We start from the raw sequence: 18,593 nt of genomic DNA, 5'->3' as shown, positions 1-18,593 counted from the left end.
GGCGGCCAAAGGTCCTTTTCGAAACTACGTTATCTGCTTAAGTTCAGGCTTCTGGTCAGTCAGTGAAAAGGTAGACCGGCGGAGTCAAAGTCATAATTTCGAAAAGGGCCAAGACGCCAGTTAATGTTGCATAGCGCCCTCATTGGAGAGAAGGTCTTGTGGCTGGCGCGGTTGGAACCGCGGGAGTTGAAATCGTCTGGATTTGGTGATTTTATTTTGCTTTCATTCGTTCAATTGTATTATCAATTTCACCTTTCTCTCCTGTTAATAGGTGTCATTCTTTGGTGTATTTCTTCTTAACTTAAAATTACAGGCAAGAGTAATATGATAAACGTTTGGTATCAAATCATTTCAATGTTAAAATGTATCCTTTTTACGTAACTATTTTATTTCTGTTCGGTTGTCTGGGTCCTACTAAAACCATGGAGCAATCCTAGTTTATTGCTCCATGCTAAAACTCATAAAAGCCGACAACAAGCCGACAACGCCGCCAACACGCCGCCAACAAGTTTTAAATACCTCCAAAATGGCCAATAAACGCTCTGGACTTGTTGTCGGCGTTGTCGGCTTTTAGTACGGACCGGGTTTGTCTCGGTTGTCAGTTAACAAACACTAACTTAACTACAGAGTCTGTCCAGCTGTAGTTGCCTGCAACGGAGGAGTCCAACCTGGGCTAGTCCAGCTGCTGCATGACTGTAGTCACCATTGCATTGTTGACACTCTGGGTTCAGTGGACCATTGACCGGTACATAATGCTGCTGGTCGTCGGAGCTCTCGAAGTTTGTTTTACATTAGGATTGATCACTTCACTTGTGAATTTTTTTGGTTTTGATTAAAAGAAAAATATATATTTTTTTATTTGCAAAGTACAACTTATCGGTGGAGCATTACCTATCTCTAAATTTTTGTCACCGGGGAGGAGAGTCGATGTTTGGCAAGTAGAAAATGTAACTTTGTATCTAGTGGACATTTACATCGCGCGCAATGACGTTAAAGCCATTGGATCCTTTCGGTTCAGAAAAAAAAATAAAAGTTCACAGATTTACAAATAACTTACAGGGTTTACAGAAGGCAATGGTGAAAGACTTCTCTTGAAATATTATTCCATGAAATGCTTTACTTTTTGAGAAAACAGCAAAACAATATAAATTCTCGTTAACGAGAATTACGGATTTATTTTAAACACATGTCATGACACGGCGAAACGCGCGGAAACAAAGGTGGGTTTTTCCGTTGTTTTCTCCCGACTCCGATGACCGATTGAGCCTAAATTTCCACAGGTTTGTTATTTGATATAGAAGTTGTGGTACACAAAGTGTGGTCCTTGGATAACACTGTTTACCGAAAGGGTCCAATGGCTTTAAAGACCGCACCGCGATTTTAGGGTTAAAACGAACACATGATGAAGGATCACCACCTAAATATTTTGTATATTGTAGATTAACTATGTTAAAAATGTAAGAAACTATAAAATACTTGACTTTAACTTTGTTCCCAACCAATCAAAGCAAGGACATGTTTTTATTCAGGGATAATTTTTCGCATGTCGCCACCAATTTATCCGCCGCTAATTAACTCCAAAACCACTGAATTTTTTTCTAACCTGAGAAAGAAGGGTTACCGCATAAACATTGAGAAAAAAAAAGGGAGAAAAAAATGTAGCAGTTTGGGGTTAGGCCCCCCCACATTCAAATTTATTCTTTTAAGTTTTATAAATCTTACATATATGAATTTTCGTGAAACCAGTCAACTAGCGCCCCCAGCGAAGTCGCCTACTAAATAGAACTACACCTACAAAGTCGCACACCACAACATTATTCCCATCCTGTTTTGGGCCAACTTTGTCAGAGGGAAAGGCAACTTTGTAAGGGGGCATGACCACAAAAAGGAAGTTTTTTGACTCGCCCAGACGCCCACCCACTGTTTTCACTCACATTTGACAAGCAGTTGACCACTAAGGTGAAATTCTGGTTGTGTATAAAAATTGATATTATTAATTGTTTTTTTTAAAAACATTTTTACTAATGATTTTGTTGTCTCTTATCCAGACTTTCTAGATGAGGATGGCCAGTGTGGTGGAGCAGCCATCTACTGGCACACACAGTGAAGAAATCACCGAGTATGACTCGGATTCTACCACAATCAACAATGATTTGGATGAATACACAAGTGACACCGGCTTAGAGGATGAAGATACTGAGTTATACCCAAGGAATGAGGGTAGAGGAAACATCCCACAAAGGTCTGGTGTACCTTTAAGTAGACCGATAGAGCTCGGCCACCAACCACAAACTAGAGCCCTGACAATTGCAGAGGAAGAAACCCAGCTCTTTGCATCACAACCTCTTAACCCTCTAAGGAGATCAAATGAACAAAGAACTCATGATGTTGGAGCAACATCTAATCATCCGATAGTTCAGAATGAAAGAGTCGCTCAACCTGGTTTAGAATCTCACCAACCGGAGGAACTAAGACCTGTTGACGAACCACCAGATGCCGTAGCATGGTCATTGGTTCCACGAAGTGAAGGAGATGAAAATAGTGAATCACTTCTAAATGATCACCCACCAAGAACATCAACCATCCAATCAAATAGAACCACTGAGGCTCCATCAACAAGTAGCCAATCACTTCTTCATATTCCTTTGCCAGATGCTCATTCCCTGTCTCAAAGCAACCAATCACAAATCTCCATTTCAAGAGATGCTAATCCAACAAACCAATCAGAACCACAGGATTATGAAGAAGCCTCAGAGGTGATTCATGCTCCTAATCATCGCAACCGGATAGTTTTAGATTCCCTCGATGATGACGATGAACGACAACACCCGGCAACCATTGATCTATCGCAGTTACTATCCAACCAATCAGAGACCGTCGTTGTACTCGCACAGCGCCCAGCCCGTCGTCGAATTGCAGAAATTGTTATTGATCACGATGATGGAAGTGACTCTGATGTCGTTGATCTTGCAACTGATGAGGAACCGATGGAATTGGAAGAAATAGCAACATCTTCTAGAGGGCCTTCGTCATCGATAGCAAATCTGCCGGGACCAAGTACCTCTACAAACCAAACCAACATTACATCAGACTCTAAAAGTTGTCGAGATGATAAAAGTGATGATGAAGAAGCAGTAAGTCCGATAACAGCATCTGTAATTTTTGTATCCATCAGTTTCCACCAAAATTTTCAGGCCAGAACTTGGCTCTTTTCTGAAACATGTCTGGGCCCCCCCCCCCCTAATTCAGGCCCTGACAGTTTTCATAACTTTTCTTCCCAGCACCCGGTTCGAATTTCAGTTTGCCAAATCAAAAAATAATAAGGTTTTTAAAATCTGCGCTTTGTTGAATGAAATATTTATTGAAGAAATTGTATTACCATGTTTTTAATGTTGTTGACAATGTTGTTTCTTTTCCAGCAAATGTGTATAATTTGTTATGAGGTCTGGACAAACTCCGGAGAGCATCGTTTAGCTTCACTAAAGTGTGGACATCTCTTTGGCAAAAGGTAAGCCTAGAGTGTAGTGTAATTGAAATTCTCAGAAATATTCTCGTAGCCAGCTATCACTCAGTCATGACAAAGTGGGATCCTTGATGAAGCACCACTTAAAACAATCGTCATAGGATTCTGTACCAGCTGCACCATCGTTCAAAACCATTTGGGGAACCAACTATGTGCACAGTTATCAAACCATTCAAAACCGTTCACTTGAATGGTTTCAAATGGTGTATCAACTTGTTAAAAAAAGGCACCGATGGTAAGAGGGTTACTAGGGGCACAGTAACTTTCGTCTGGGAAGGGGTGGCACTCTATGAGAAAATTTGTATTTAAACTGTGTGAAGCAAAACGCACAGGGCACCACACTAATTGCTGAGGGTATGATTGGTTATGTCAAGGCCTGAGACTAATACATAGCAGTCAACTGATTATGTTTAGAACACCACTTCACATGGATAACTTGTGTACACACTAAATTTTTCTGGACAGACATTTTCAACACTGTGAGGTGTCAAATTATTTTTGTTAACCTCAAGATTGTTCTATACATCCAGCTGTATAGAGAAATGGTTGAAATCAACTCCTAAGTGTCCTCAATGTAACACCAAAGCCAAGAAGTCTGATATTCGAGTCATCTTTGCTGGTAAATCACTCAAGACGCTTGACACTACAGAGAGAGATAGAGCTCTTGAAGATCTCAAAAAAGAAAAGGTTCGTTCATATTTATCAATTCAAAATATAAAGTACTAAGAATAACTAGACATAGTGTTTTTTGTTAATTACAAAAACACGGTGTTCGGTTGGACGTTACGTGATGACGTAATTCAAAAACATTGAACCATAAAGATGTTTTTTATACAATGTGTCGTTATTTTATAGTTAAACTTGTGTCACACTTTTGAACGCCTTGTTTCTTCACAAATGCAATATGTTTGTGTGAGATTGGCATCAGGTTTTTTGTTTGCAACTTATGAAAGCCCTTTAAAAATCTAGCTCACCCCTGCACTTGATGCTGTACACAGATTTGATAATCAACAGCGCCCTCTTTGGTGGGTAAAAAGAGAGCGCTGTTGGGAATTCCCCAAAAAACTTTTGCGCCATATGATTTTTACAAATTTTAAACGTTGTTTTATTGTTATTTAATACCCGATAACGTCATTTTGAAGGTTCAACTATCTGTTGAGTTTCAAGGTTCAAATCCATCTCAATCTTGAGTTATGCCGTAGATAAGCTCAAAAGTTGTTTTTTTGATGGAAAAAACACGAAGGCGAACTTTGACCCAGGGTAACGACCCGGAAGTTAAGGTCGTACGATTTTAGTGTTAACTTTTCAAATGTTTCCCAAGTCTTTATCTATCCGATGCCCAAGTAGAACATCATAGCTTTTATACTTGTTGATATACAGCAACAAGCAAATGGTCATTTTTAAACATTAAAAACCTTGTCATGACCTCATCAATGACGTCATCATTCCAAAAAAGTGGGCAGTTTCATCTACTCACTATTGCCTATGTACATAGTAACGTTTAAGTTTGTACAAGCTTTACTTTTGTTTAAAAGCTCAAAAGTTGTTTTGTTGATGTAAAATACACGAAGGCGAACTATGACCCAGGGTAACGACCCGGAAGTTAAGGTCGTACGATTTTGGCGTTAACTTTTCAAATATTGTCAAAGTCTTTATCTATCCGATGCTGAAATATGAACATCATAGCTTTTCTATTCGTTGAGATACAGCAACAAGCAAATGGTCATTTTTCAAAATTAAAACCCTGTCATGACGTCATCAATGACGTCATCATTCCCAAAAAGTGGCGGTTTATTCCACTCACTATTGCCTATGAACATAGTAAGTTTTAAGTTTGTACAAGCTTTACTCTTGTTTAAAAGCTCAAAAGTTGTTTTGTTGATGTAAAATACACGAAGGCGAACTTTGACCCAGGGTAACGACCCGGAAGTTCAGGTCGTACGATTTTGGCGTTAACTTTTTAAATATTGTCAAAGTCTTTATCTATCCGATGCTGACATATGAACATCATAGCTTTTCTATTCGTTGAGATACAGCAACAAGCAAATGGTCATTTTTCAAAATTAAAAACCCTGTCATGACGTCATCAATGACGTCATGATTCCCAAAAAGTGGCGGGTTATTCCACTCACTATTGCCTATGAACATAGTAAGTTTTAAGTTTGTACAAGCTTTACTTTTTTTTAAAGGCTCAAACTTTGACCCAGGGTAACGACCAGAAGTTAAGGTCATACGATTTTGGCGTTAACTTTTCAAATGTTGTCCAAGTCTTTATCTATCCGATGCCCAAGTATGAACATCATAGCATTCATATTCGTTGAGATACAGCGAAAAGCAAATTTCGTTTTTCAAACCTTGCCATGACGTCATCGTCATCATTCCCAAAAAAGTGGCGGTTTCATCTACCTACTATTGCCTATGTACACATAGTAAGTTTTAAGTTTGTACAAGCTTTACTTTTGTTTAAAATTGCTGGAGAAGGTTCGCAGGGAAAGAAGAAGACGAGGAAAAAAAAAACCCCAAAAAACCAGAACAATAACAATAGTTGTTCGGCTGTTGGCCGAACACCTAATAAGATGAGTTTTTCGCTGGTACAATTTGTAGATCTCTTTTGAGTATTGTTGGTGAGGTTCTGAGAACTTTTAAGAACCAACACATTTCAATTGAGATTGAAACATGGTGCTACCACAAACCTCACTTAAATGCAGCCTTTCAAATGAGTCTTGTATTCTTGGAACTTTTAAGAACCAACACATTTCAATTGAGATTGAAACATGGTGCTACCACAAACCTCACTTAAATGCAGCCTTTCAAATGAGTCTTGTATTCTTGGAACTTTTAAGAACCAACACATTTCAATTGAGATTGAAACATGGTGCTACCACAAACCTCACTTAAATGCAGCCTTTCAAATGAGTCTTGTATTCTTGGAACTTTTAAGAACCAACACATTTCAATTGAGATTGAAACATGGTGCTACCACAAACCTCACTTAAATGCAGCCTTTCAAATGAGTCTTGTATTCTTGGAACTTTTAAGAACCAACACATTTCAATTGAGATTGAAACATGGTGCTACCACAAACCTCACTTAAATGCAGCCTTTCAAATGAGTCTTGTATTCTTGGAACTTTTAAGAACCAACACATTTCAATTGAGATTGAAACATGGTGCTACCACAAACCTCACTTAAATGCAGCCTTTCAAATGAGTCTTGTATTCTTGGAACTTTTAAGAACCAACACATTTCAATTGAGATTGAAACATGGTGCTACCACAAACCTCACTTAAATGCAGCCTTTCAAATGAGTCTTGTATTCTTGGAACTTTTAAGAACCAACACATTTCAATTGAGATTGAAACATGGTGCTACCACAAACCTCACTTAAATGCAGCCTTTCAAATGAGTCTTGTATTCTTGGAACTTTTAAGAACCAACACATTTCAATTGAGATTGAAACATGGTGCTACCACAAACCTCACTTAAATGCAGCCTTTCAAATGAGTCTTGTATTCTTGGAACTTTTAAGAACCAACACATTTCAATTGAGATTGAAACATGGTGCTACCACAAACCTCACTTAAATGCAGCCTTTCAAATGAGTCTTGTATTCTTGGAACTTTTAAGAACCAACACATTTCAATTGAGATTGAAACATGGTGCTACCACAAACCTCACTTAAATGCAGCCTTTCAAATGAGTCTTGTATTCTTGGAACTTTTAAGAACCAACACATTTCAATTGAGATTGAAACATGGTGCTACCACAAACCTCACTTAAATGCAGCCTTTCAAATGAGTCTTGTATTCTTGGAACTTTTAAGAACCAACACATTTCAATTGAGATTGAAACATGGTGCTACCACAAACCTCACTTAAATGCAGCCTTTCAAATGAGTCTTGTATTCTTGGAACTTTTAAGAACCAACACATTTCAATTGAGATTGAAACATGGTGCTACCACAAACCTCACTTAAATGCAGCCTTTCAAATGAGTCTTGTATTCTTGGAACTTTTAAGAACCAACACATTTCAATTGAGATTGAAACATGGTGCTACCACAAACCTCACTTAAATGCAGCCTTTCAAATGAGTCTTGTATTCTTGGAACTTTTAAGAACCAACACATTTCAATTGAGATTGAAACATGGTGCTACCACAAACCTCACTTAAATGCAGCCTTTCAAATGAGTCTTGTATTCTTGGAACATTTAAGAACCAACACATTTCAATTGAGATTGAAACATGGTGCTACCACAAACCTCACTTAAATGCAGCCTTTCAAATGAGTCTTGTATTCTTGGTCTATTTTAGGAAGTGAGAAGGAAAGCTGAGATTGAAATGGCTCAGGCTAATCTAAGATATCGTCTAGCTGTAGAAGAAATGAACCGACTGAAAGGTCAACTCAAATCACAAGAAGATCGTATCAGAAGGTAAGCATTAATAGTTTAGCACTTTCATCCGTCACTCATTGATGCTCAAGGTGCTTCCACGTTTAGTATTTATCTGCACGGTTTTCAAGTATAAGACCAATTCCTTCACTTAGCACCATGTCATGCTTTACAAGGTCCTGTGTCCCAATATGCAGCCATTCAAACCACGAACACCGGGGCGAATCCTTTCTCTTTACGATAAGTGCACTGGGGACTTATATGTGCATTTCACATCCACAAGATGCAGTAATAATGATTAAGTGTCTTGCTAAGGGACACAGTGTCATGACTGGGACTTGAACCCACACTCTGCTTAACAGAAACACCAGAGCTTAAAGTCTGGTGCTCTTAACTGCTCGGCTTCAACACGCCATACTGAGGGAGTAATGCTAGTTGAACATTCAGACATTAAAAGGCAATGGACACGTTTGGTTATTACTGTAAATACATTTGCATACAAACTTACTTGGTAATGAGCATGTGGAGAGCTAGCTGTTGATGGTATAAAATATTGTGAGAAACGTCTCCCTCTGAAGTAATGTAGTTTTTTAGAACAAGGTAATTTCTCACTCAAATAAAAATACAAATAAATCCTACAACAAAGGCAACTTCCTCAAACCCCTTCAAGTTAAAGGCAGTGGACACTATTGGTAATTACTCAAAATAATTATTAGCATAAAACCTTTCTTGGTGAAAATTAATGGGGAGAGGTTGGTGGTATAAAAAACATTGTGAGAAACAGCTCCCTCTGAAGTGCCATAGTTTTGGAGAAAGAAGTAATTTTCCACGAATTTGATTTCGAGACCTCAAGTTTAGAACTTGAGGTCTCGAAATCAACCATCTAAATGCACACAACTTCGTGTGACAAGGGTGTTTTCTTCTTTCATTATTATCTCAACTTTGATGACCGATTGAGCTCAAATTATCACAGGTTTGTTATTTTATGCATATGTTGAGATACACCAACTGTGAAGGCTAGTTTTTGACAATTACCAATAGTGTCCACTGCCTTTAAGCCAATCTTTGAAATGAGTTTCTTTTGTCTTTACCAGTTCATCATCGCAATCATCGTCATCGATCAAACCCCAATCTTCAACCAGTCAACGGATCGATGGTATGAACCCAGCTAGAGGACAATACGTCTTAGACAAAACCATTCAAATATCACAGGTACGTGTAAATTATTGCAACATTCCTTCAAGGACCATTATACTATACAAAGACAAATTTATGAGAGCGGGGGATTTCAACCAACGGCCTTCGGATTAACTGAGCTATCTAGCCTATTTTGTCAATATCTTTATTCAGGGTATGTACTAGTCAGATGCCATACAATCATAAGCTGCCATGAACAGTTGCCAGGTTAACGATACAACCTGGGAAGCAGATCATACTAACAACTAAGGGCAAACAACATTTTAGTTTTAGTAATAATAAACCACAAGGGAAAACTGACTGGTAAATTTAAAAAAGTTTTTTAAAAATACTATTGTTAATCATTATTATTATTATACCATTTTATAAATATCTGCCTAAAATATAAAAAAATAAAAGTAGTTTTTAAAATAATACTCGTATTGATAATTACACATCCGTAAATATGTTGTGTGCAGAAACAGTGCCAATAACAGCAGGATGTCAAAACTTTTTTGATGCAGAATAAAAAGCCAGAAGTTTATTCATTCTTAATGCTCAGACCAACATTTCTACATGTACCTAAACAATCACCAAAACCATCTAAAATATACTGACACTCTACTTTACATCTTGCTTACTCTTTTTGCAATTTTCGCTTACACATAATTTGTTATTTTATTTTACTTAGGATATCTGTTTGTAAATATTGATATATTTGACTTTGATTTCAGAGTGGCAATTGTCGTGTGATGTCTTTTGATTCCTTTAACAATGCGCTTGTTGTATCAATGCCTTCACCAAACCAACTCTTCCCTGGTTTCGGAGTTAAAAAGGTAAGAGTAGTATCTTCTCCTATTTTACTCTTTTTTGGTTTGATCCGTTATTGAAAGACCTGCAGCTGATTCCACAAAACGCTAGGATTAATTCTATCTCGAGGTAGGACGAGTATCTTGTCTTAACTTAGGGTGGGTCCAATGTGTCCTAACGTCTTGGGATACGAAACTGAACTTGTCCTAAGTCCTAAGACTAATCCTAAATTAGGAAGAGTTTGGTGAAATCGACGCCTGTTAGTTTGATGGAATCTGGTAAGATTCTATCGCAGGCCAAATCTTACATAAAGTACCAGCAGCCAAAAGGGCACCAAGGCTCCTAAAGCTCTGGTGTGCTTGATGGATGAGCCTAGGCTTTGAACTTGTTTCTTAAAGGGGCACAACAATTATCCTCTGGTAAGGGGCACTTCTATCAAGAAAATGTAAATTTGAAATAATATAAATTTGGAACTTTGCAGAGGTCACCACAACAAAAGCACATAGTGTACCACAGCGATTGCTCTATGGGCATTGGGTTAATTTGAGGCCTGTGAGTCACAAAATCACTTCTGTAATGACTATATTGTTTATTTCTTATGACAGGTTAGCGCTACTGACCATCGCTGCACACAATATGTCCCAATTCATACCTCAGTCATCAGATCATTAACATTCAATGGAAGGAATGATGGCTTAATGCTGACCGGATCCACCGATAAAACATTGAAAATGACAAGTCTCGTCAGTAATACCGTGGTGCAAACGTAAATATCCTTTTTTGTTTTTTTACTCCTACCCTGATTTCTGTTTCATGTGACAATTCTATGTTTCTTCTTTCTTTGTTTCACAATCTGCAGTTATTTGCTTTTTACTTTCTTGAGTCCTGTAAAAAATATCAACAGGCATTTAACTCTGGCGGGATTTGAAGCCACAACCTTTGCCAATTCTAAAGCAGTTGTCTTACACACTACATCACAATAGATTTTTTTTGGACAAGATTCAGGAAAGCACGGAGTGTACAGTGCTAACACACATTGGTGTTAGGGGAAACTAAATAATGCTCTTTATCCAGATGCAATTTTAACATCTGTTAAAATCTGCAGTTGTAATTACTGGGTATAGGGGAGGTTTTCTTGCCATTTGAACTTTGACATATCACGCTGTAATGTTGGAACTGACTATTTGCAGATATAAAACAGAGGCACCAGTATGGAGCTGTACATGGAATACATCCGATGTGAATTATGTCTATGCTGGTCTCCAGAATGGTTCTATCCTAGTCTATGATACAAGACAGACGGCTAGCGAGGTTCACAAACTATCTCTGGATAATTCTCGTTGTCCCATCGTGGCGTTGACTTACGTACCTAAAGCTGCAGATGCATCACTTGGGTAAGTCTGATTAATGAAATAGCATTCATGGCTTGTTGTAGCTGAGCGGTGTAGTTTATAGGACCCAAGCTCTGGGCCCAATTTCAAAGAGCTGCTAAGCACGAAAATTTGCTTAGCATGAAATTTCTTCCTTGACAAAACACAGGATTACCAACCAAATTTCCATTTTTTGCATACCGCTTATTACTGGTGTTAAGCCTTCGTTTGCTTATCCTGAAAACCATATGGAAATTTGTTTGGTAATCCTGTTTTTATCAAGGCAACAATTTCATGTTAAGCAAACTTTTGTGCTTAGCAGCTCTATGAAATTGGGCCCTGGTGTTGTCAGCAGCAGAGTGTGGGTTTGAATCTCGGTCATTAAGACACTTGAGCAATGCACTCTAAACCATAATTTATTTGTAAACAAGTGGGAAGGTAATAGGTATTGCATTCTGCACAACCAACCAGGCTCCTATAGTGGATGATACCAATGCCTACATCCTTACAGACTGTGACGGGGGTAACCCTGTTTCAGCCCCAGGAGTAGGTGGCTCCTAGTGGATGATACCCATGCCTACATCCTTACAGACTGTGAAGGGGGTAACCCTGTTTCAGCCCCAGGAGTAGGTGGCTCCTAGTGGATGATACCCATGCCTACATCCTTACAGACTGTGAAGGGGGTAACCCTGTTTCAGCCTTAGGAGTAGGTGGCTCCTATAGTGGATGATACCAATGCCTACATCCTTACAGACTGTGAAGGGGGTAACCCTGTTTCAGCCCCAGGAGTAGGTGGCTCCTATAGTGGATGATACCAATGCCTACATCCTTACAGACTGTGAAGGGGTAACCCTATTTCAGCCCCAGGAGTAGGTGGCTCCTAGTGGATGATACCCATGCCTACATCCTTACGGACTGTGAAGGGGTAACCCTATTTCAGCCCCAGGAGTAGGTGGCTCCGAGTGGATGATACCCGTGTCTATATCCTTACAGACTGTGAAGGGGATAATTCTGTTTCAGCCCCAGGAGTAGGTGGCTCCTAGTGGATGATACCCGTGCCTACATCCTTACGGACTGTGAAGGGAGTAACCCTGTTTCAGCCCCAGGAGTAGGTGGCTCCTAGTGGATGATACCCATGCCTATATCCTTACGGACTGTGAAGGGGTAACCCTATTTCAGCCCCAGGAGTAGGTGGCTCCTAGTGGATGATACCCATGCCTATATCCTTACGGACTGTGAAGGGGGTAACCCTGTTTCAGCCCCAGGAGTAGGTGGCTCCTAGTGGATGATACCCGTGCCTATGTCCTTACGGACTGTGAATGGGGTAACCCTGTTTCAGCCCCAGGAGTAGGTGGCTCCTAGTGGATGATACCCATGCCTATATCCTTACGGACTGTGAAGGGGGTAACCCTGTTTCAGCCCCAGGAGTAGGTGGCTCCTAGTGGATGATACCCGTGCCTATGTCCTTACGGACTGTGAATGGGGTAACCCTGTTTCAGCCCCAGGAGTAGGTGGCTCCTAGTGGATGATACCCATGCCTATATCCTTACGGACTGTGAAGGGGTAACCCTATTTCAGCCCCAGGAGTAGGTGGCTCCTATAGTGGATGATACCAATGCCTACATCCTTACAGACTGTGACGGGGGTAACCCTGTTTCAGCCCCAGGAGTAGGTGGCTCTTAGTGGATGATACCCATGCCTACATCCTTACGGACTGTAAATGGGGTAACCCTATTTCAGCCCCAGGAGTAGGTGGCAACATGCCCCTGGCATGCTTGGTGACAGTTGATTTGGGTTGGTAGCCCAAATCAGTTAAGTGTAAGTTGGGCAATATCTCATAAAAAAAACAAATCATGCAACTCTTTACTAACGGTAAATTTGGCCCTGGTAATTTACGCACAGTGAAGACCAGTTCCTCATATCGTTATTATCCAGATGTTTCTATTGATGTAATTGATATAAACTAAGACTCCTTGTGTCCCTTCTCTACAGCTGTAGTGGTTTACTCATGGCATCTCTTGGTGGTATGTCATTCTGGGAACAGACATCGGAACTAGAATTCAAACCTCATCTCCTACAAGCGGATGGTATCTGCACTTCACTTAGCTTTAGTAATAAGAGTCGGCATTGTTTAGCATCATTCAGACCCAACAAGAACCATACTATGACAAGACATGTGGTAAGTTTTACCCCTATTCCCATGTATAAAAACACTGTGTACACTGTGCATTTATCCATGTTCTTTAAAAACAAAACCTACACACTCGGGTGTGATTGGAACCCGCAACATTTGCCGTACTAGAAGTGCCACTAGACCATCAACAGGCCTCAAATTAACCCATGGCACCCACAACATTTGCCGTACTAGAAGTGCCACTAGACCATCAACAGGCCTCAAATTAACCCACGGCACCCACAACATTTGCCGTAGTGCCCTGTGCTTTTGCTGTGGTGCCCCATGCAAGGTTCAAATACATAAGTTTTTCCTCATAGAAGTGCCCCATACCAGATAAAAAATGCTCCTTCAGAGGAAAAGTGCCTCTTCAAGATCTAAATTCAAGGCCTGCATCAAGCTTGCCTATTAGCTTTGAATTGTTTGCAAGTTTTCTTCCAATAATAATAATAATAATAATAATAATAATAATGAACCACTTTTGTAGAGCGCATATCACAATCACAGAGAGGTCCCTATGCGCTAAGCGATGAAAACACAAGAGAAGCAAAAGTTAATAGAGATGTGAAGTAAATACAAAAGCAAAATTTAGTTGATACAGAAAGAAGTACTGAAGGCTATACAAATTTTGACGCCACCAATAATTTGCAATGAAAAGTTAATCAGTTAACTTGTGCTGAGCTCCTGCGAAACATTCGCTGCGAAAACAGCCATGTGACATCAACATTTGTATAACATTGGCATTCTGAGGGAGTGTGAACCAGGGTTTAGTGGGGTGCTTTATTTTGTTTATGATTGTTCCCTCACTGTAGATGTGTGAACCAGGGTTTAGTGGGGTGCTTTATTTTGTTTATGATTGTTCCCTCATTGTAGATGTGTGAACCAGGGTTTAGTGGGGTGCTTTATTTTGTTTATGATTGTTCCCTCATTGTAGATGTGTGAACCAGGGTTTAGTGGGGTGCTTTATTTTGTTTATGATTGTTCCCTCATTGTAGATGTGTGAACCAGGGTTTAGTGGGGTGCTTTATTTTGTTTATGATTGTTCCCTCACTGTAGATGTGTGAACCAGGGTTTAGTAGGGTGCTTTATTTTGTTTATGATTGTTCCTAGTTGTAGATGTGTGAACCAGGGTTTAGTGGGGTGCTTTATTTTGTTTATGATTGTTCCTCGTTGTAGATGTGTGAACCAGGGTTTAGTAGGGTGCTTTATTTTGTTTATGATTGTTCCCTCGTTGTAGATGTGTGAACCAGGGTTTAGTAGGGTGCTTTATTTTGTTTATGATTGTTCCTTCGTTGTAGATGTGTGAACCAGGGTTTAGTGGGGTGCTTTATTTTGTTTATGATTGTTCCCTCGTTGTAGATGTGTGAACCAGGGTTTAGTGGGGTGCTTTATTTTGTTTATGATTGTTCCCTCGTTGTAGATGTGTGAACCAGGGTTTAGTAGGGTGCTTTATTTTGTTTATGATTGTTCCTTCGTTGTAGATGTGTGAACCAGGGTTTAGTGGGGTGCTTTATTTTGTTTATGATTGTTCCTCGTTGTAGATGTGTGAACCAGGGTTTAGTGGGGTGCTTTATTTTGTTTATGATTGTTCCCTCACTGTAGATGTGTAAACCAGGGTTTAGTGGAGTGCTTTATTTTGTTTATGATTGTTCCCTCATTGTAGATGTGTGAACCAGGGTTTAGTGGGGTGCTTTATTTTGTTTATGATTGTTCCCTCGTTGTAGATGTGTGAACCAGGGTTTAGTGGGGTGCTTTATTTTGTTTATGATTGTTCCCTCATTGTAGATGTGTGAACCAGGGTTTAGTGGGGTGCTTTATTTTGTTTATGATTGTTCCCTCGTTGTAGATGTGTGAATTAAAGCATGAGAAGGGACAATCTACATCTAGCAGGGTAGTAGCCTGTCATCCAGTCCAAACCTTCTATGGTGGTCCAACAATGAAGGTTTTATCTCGTTCAACATTGTATCAAAGCCCTTGCCAATCTGATCAACTCTTTGCATGCTCTGGGGATGAGGCTACTACTTCAGTAAGTACACATAACTTCAACTACCCATTTCAGCATAGTACATAACGAGGTTAGGGTAAAGTCTGGGAGAAGTTCATCATGCCATGCTGCTAATAATTATTTTAAAAGAACTCTAGAACTCTGTCCAGAACAGTAATTTTTTCAACAAGTTTCAATAATAATAGTTGCTTCTAGTATAGCGCTCATATCCGTTACTCAGAGTCAACAAAACAATTGAATCTGCTGAAATAAATAAACCAATTATGTCTTCATTTGAGTGTCATGGTCCAGTGGTTTGGAGCATCAAATTCAAGTTCTGGTGGTTAAGTCATCGGGGTGTGGGTTTGAATCCCGGTCATAACACTTGTGTCCTTAAGGAAGATGTTTGCTTCTCTTCACCTAGGGGTATAAATTGCAAGGTTAGAGGTTGAAATTGTATAATCCCAGGAAGCTGAGAAAGGTTTAAGAAATGTAATAGGCCTGAAGACCATGGCACTAAAGCACATTGAGACGTTATTGTGAAATGCCCATATAAGAACTAGTTACTACTATTTTATTATTAATATTTATTAATAGTATCCTTCCCCCTTTTAACCCTCATTTGCATAGGCCTTGATTTGGGATACAACAACTGGATTACAGGTACAGAAACTGGTGATAAACTCAGCCGTACTAGATGTTTGTCCCTTCCAGTACAACGCACACAACCTACTGGCTGCTCTTACTGATAAGCAAGTCAAACTGTACTCATGGCAACCAAGTAAATAAGGTAATGATTAGGGTATGACACTTTGTGTTGATGAGGACATTGGGCTAGAAATACATGGAGACATGTTGTAGTACCACATCTATTGTGAGCAATGCTATACACAGCTGTTGAAATACATGGAGACATGTTGTAGTACCACATCTATTGTGAGCAATGCTATACACAGCTGTTGAAATACATGGAGACATGTTGTAGTACCACATCCATTGTGAGCAATGCTATACACAGCTGTTGAAATACATGGAGACATGTTGTAGTACCACATCCATTGTGAGCAATGCTATACACAGCTGTTGAAATACATGGAGACATGTTGTAGTACCACATCCATTGTGAGCAATGCTATACACAGCTGTTGAAATACATGGAGACATGTTGTAGTACCACATCCATTGTGGGCAATGCTATACACAGCTGTTGAAATACATGGAGACATGTTGTAGTACCACATCTATTGTGAGCAATGCTATACACAGCTGTTGAAATACATGGAGACATGTTGTAGTACCACATCTATTGTGAGCAATGCTATACACAGCTGTTGAAATACATGGAGACATGTTGTAGTACCACATCCATTGTGAGCAATGCTATACACAGCTGTTGAAATACATGGAGACATGTTGTAGTACCACATCCATTGTGGGCAATGCTATACACAGCTGTTGAAATACATGGAGACATGTTGTAGTACCACATCCATTGTGAGCAATGCTATACACAGCTGTTGAAATACATGGAGACATGTTGTAGTACCACATCCATTGTGAGCAATGCTATACACAGCTGTTGAAATACATGGAGACATGTTGTAGTACCACATCTATTGTGGGCAATGCTATACACAGCTGTTGAAATACATGGAGACATGTTGTAGTACCACATCCATTGTGAGCAATGCTATACACAGCTGTTGAAATGCATGGAGACATGTTGTAGTACCACATCCATTGTGGGCAATGCTATACACAGCTGTTGAACCGTGAGGGCCCTTAATTTCATGGCTGTGCTTACCACAAGCCAAGAATTGTCGCTTATGGAAGCAGGGAATTACGCACTTCTGTTTCAATATACATGTACATGTAGTTGCAAGACTGATTTGAAGCTTCATTAAGGAGCAAAACAGTTTATGTGTTCTGAAAAAGTTTTACATAATTGTGGTGTGATCTGGTTCAAGCAATCCCAAAGATTTATACCTGAGTTTTGTTGGATATTTTAAAGACACAAGACCTCCCTCCTGGAAGTTGATGTATTTTACCATTTCCAGCTACACTAAGACAATGGCATATGACTTTAAACCTTTGGTTGGCCCTATTTGGGTCTCCCTGCATTTTTACCTCTATGATGACAGCAAACCCTGTCACTCATAATTGTCTTAAATTGTAATATTTTTTGGACCATAGCTGGCCTATGATCTTATCAGAAAGTTCATTTGGTGTCTGGATGAATTTAAAAGTTGCTGGCTCAACTTATTGAAAGACATTTAAGCATACCACCAAGGAGCGTAAGAAGTGGCCCACTTGTTGTAGATAATCTTTCTCAGGGCTTAAATTTGGGGGGAAATTCACAAGACTACAGGACTTGAAGCTCAGACTCGTTGCCCAGGATGTTATTCAAAAGACCAGAATCAAAATAAGAAGAGACTAGAATAAAAAAGAGAACACAGCTTTATCATCAAATTGTTTGTTTTTACAAACACAAAGAGATGATCTATTTATTTGTTTTAGGGGTAATACTCGGCAAGATTGAAAGATATTTGTGAGACTTAAACTCAACATTTTGTTGAATTGAACAAAAAACAAGACCTCTGGACTTACCTTGTCTTGAGCTTACTGGCTGGACACTGAAATCACTGACCATGGACCGATTGAGGCTCACACTGCCTAGAGCTGTAACCTATAGGACTGTAGATACAATAGTACCTGCTTGTTAAATGACAATTTTCTCGCCGGTCCGGTCAAATTATTGTCACTGATTAAAATGACTGTATGGAACCAGTGTTGAATATCACAAGATTGTATCAAATGGAAATGAGGTTAGGTCTTGTTCTTCACAGAGCCAATAGAGTCTCCATTGCCCCTTGTCATTGCCTTGGTGCCCCTTGGAGTACTTGCTTAATATGTTTTCACTTACAAATGTAAACTTGAAAGTTTAGCAAAACTTTTTGCAACATGGCTCTAATCATGAAAACAGGAACGTAATATGGCTCCATCTACTCTACACATATCAATAGTAAACAAATAGGGTGTCACTGTCAGACAACCTTTGATAAACACCGATTGCTCAAAATCTACAAACAAATAATTTCACCAATTATCAAACAAGTTACAATTATAAGCTTGTATTGTTTGTTTTGGGTTAGCATTTAAAAAAATTC

The 18,593-nt window shown here is 39.4% G+C and overlaps 1 protein-coding gene across 3 annotated transcripts; it reads left to right on the top strand.

Moving 5' to 3' along the window:
- Positions 1 to 162: 162 nt before the first annotated feature.
- On the top strand, positions 163 to 17,195 carry LOC117299488 (E3 ubiquitin-protein ligase RFWD3-like). Of its 3 annotated transcripts, none has more exons than XM_033783030.1 (12): positions 163 to 205; positions 2,049 to 3,134; positions 3,420 to 3,508; positions 4,054 to 4,210; positions 7,837 to 7,955; positions 9,008 to 9,125; positions 9,824 to 9,925; positions 10,505 to 10,665; positions 11,090 to 11,293; positions 13,262 to 13,448; positions 15,289 to 15,468; positions 16,057 to 17,195. In XM_033783030.1, exons 2-12 carry the CDS (start codon positions 2,058 to 2,060, stop codon positions 16,213 to 16,215), a joined length of 2,553 nt encoding a protein of 850 aa, XP_033638921.1. In that variant the 5' UTR covers positions 163 to 205; positions 2,049 to 2,057; the 3' UTR covers positions 16,216 to 17,195. The 3 variants fall into 3 exon arrangements, with proteins under 3 accessions (XP_033638921.1, XP_033638922.1, XP_033638923.1); XM_033783031.1 differs by lacking the exon at positions 163 to 205 and adding an exon at positions 215 to 313; XM_033783032.1 differs by lacking the exon at positions 163 to 205 and adding an exon at positions 644 to 745.
- Positions 17,196 to 18,593: the final 1,398 nt, after the last annotated feature.

Source organism: Asterias rubens, chromosome 14 (genome assembly GCF_902459465.1).
Source record: "Asterias rubens chromosome 14, eAstRub1.3, whole genome shotgun sequence".
Taxonomy (NCBI): domain Eukaryota; kingdom Metazoa; phylum Echinodermata; class Asteroidea; order Forcipulatida; family Asteriidae; genus Asterias; species Asterias rubens.
The sequence above is the reverse complement of the archived record's forward strand: the minus strand, read 5'-3'. Positions and strand labels throughout refer to the sequence as shown.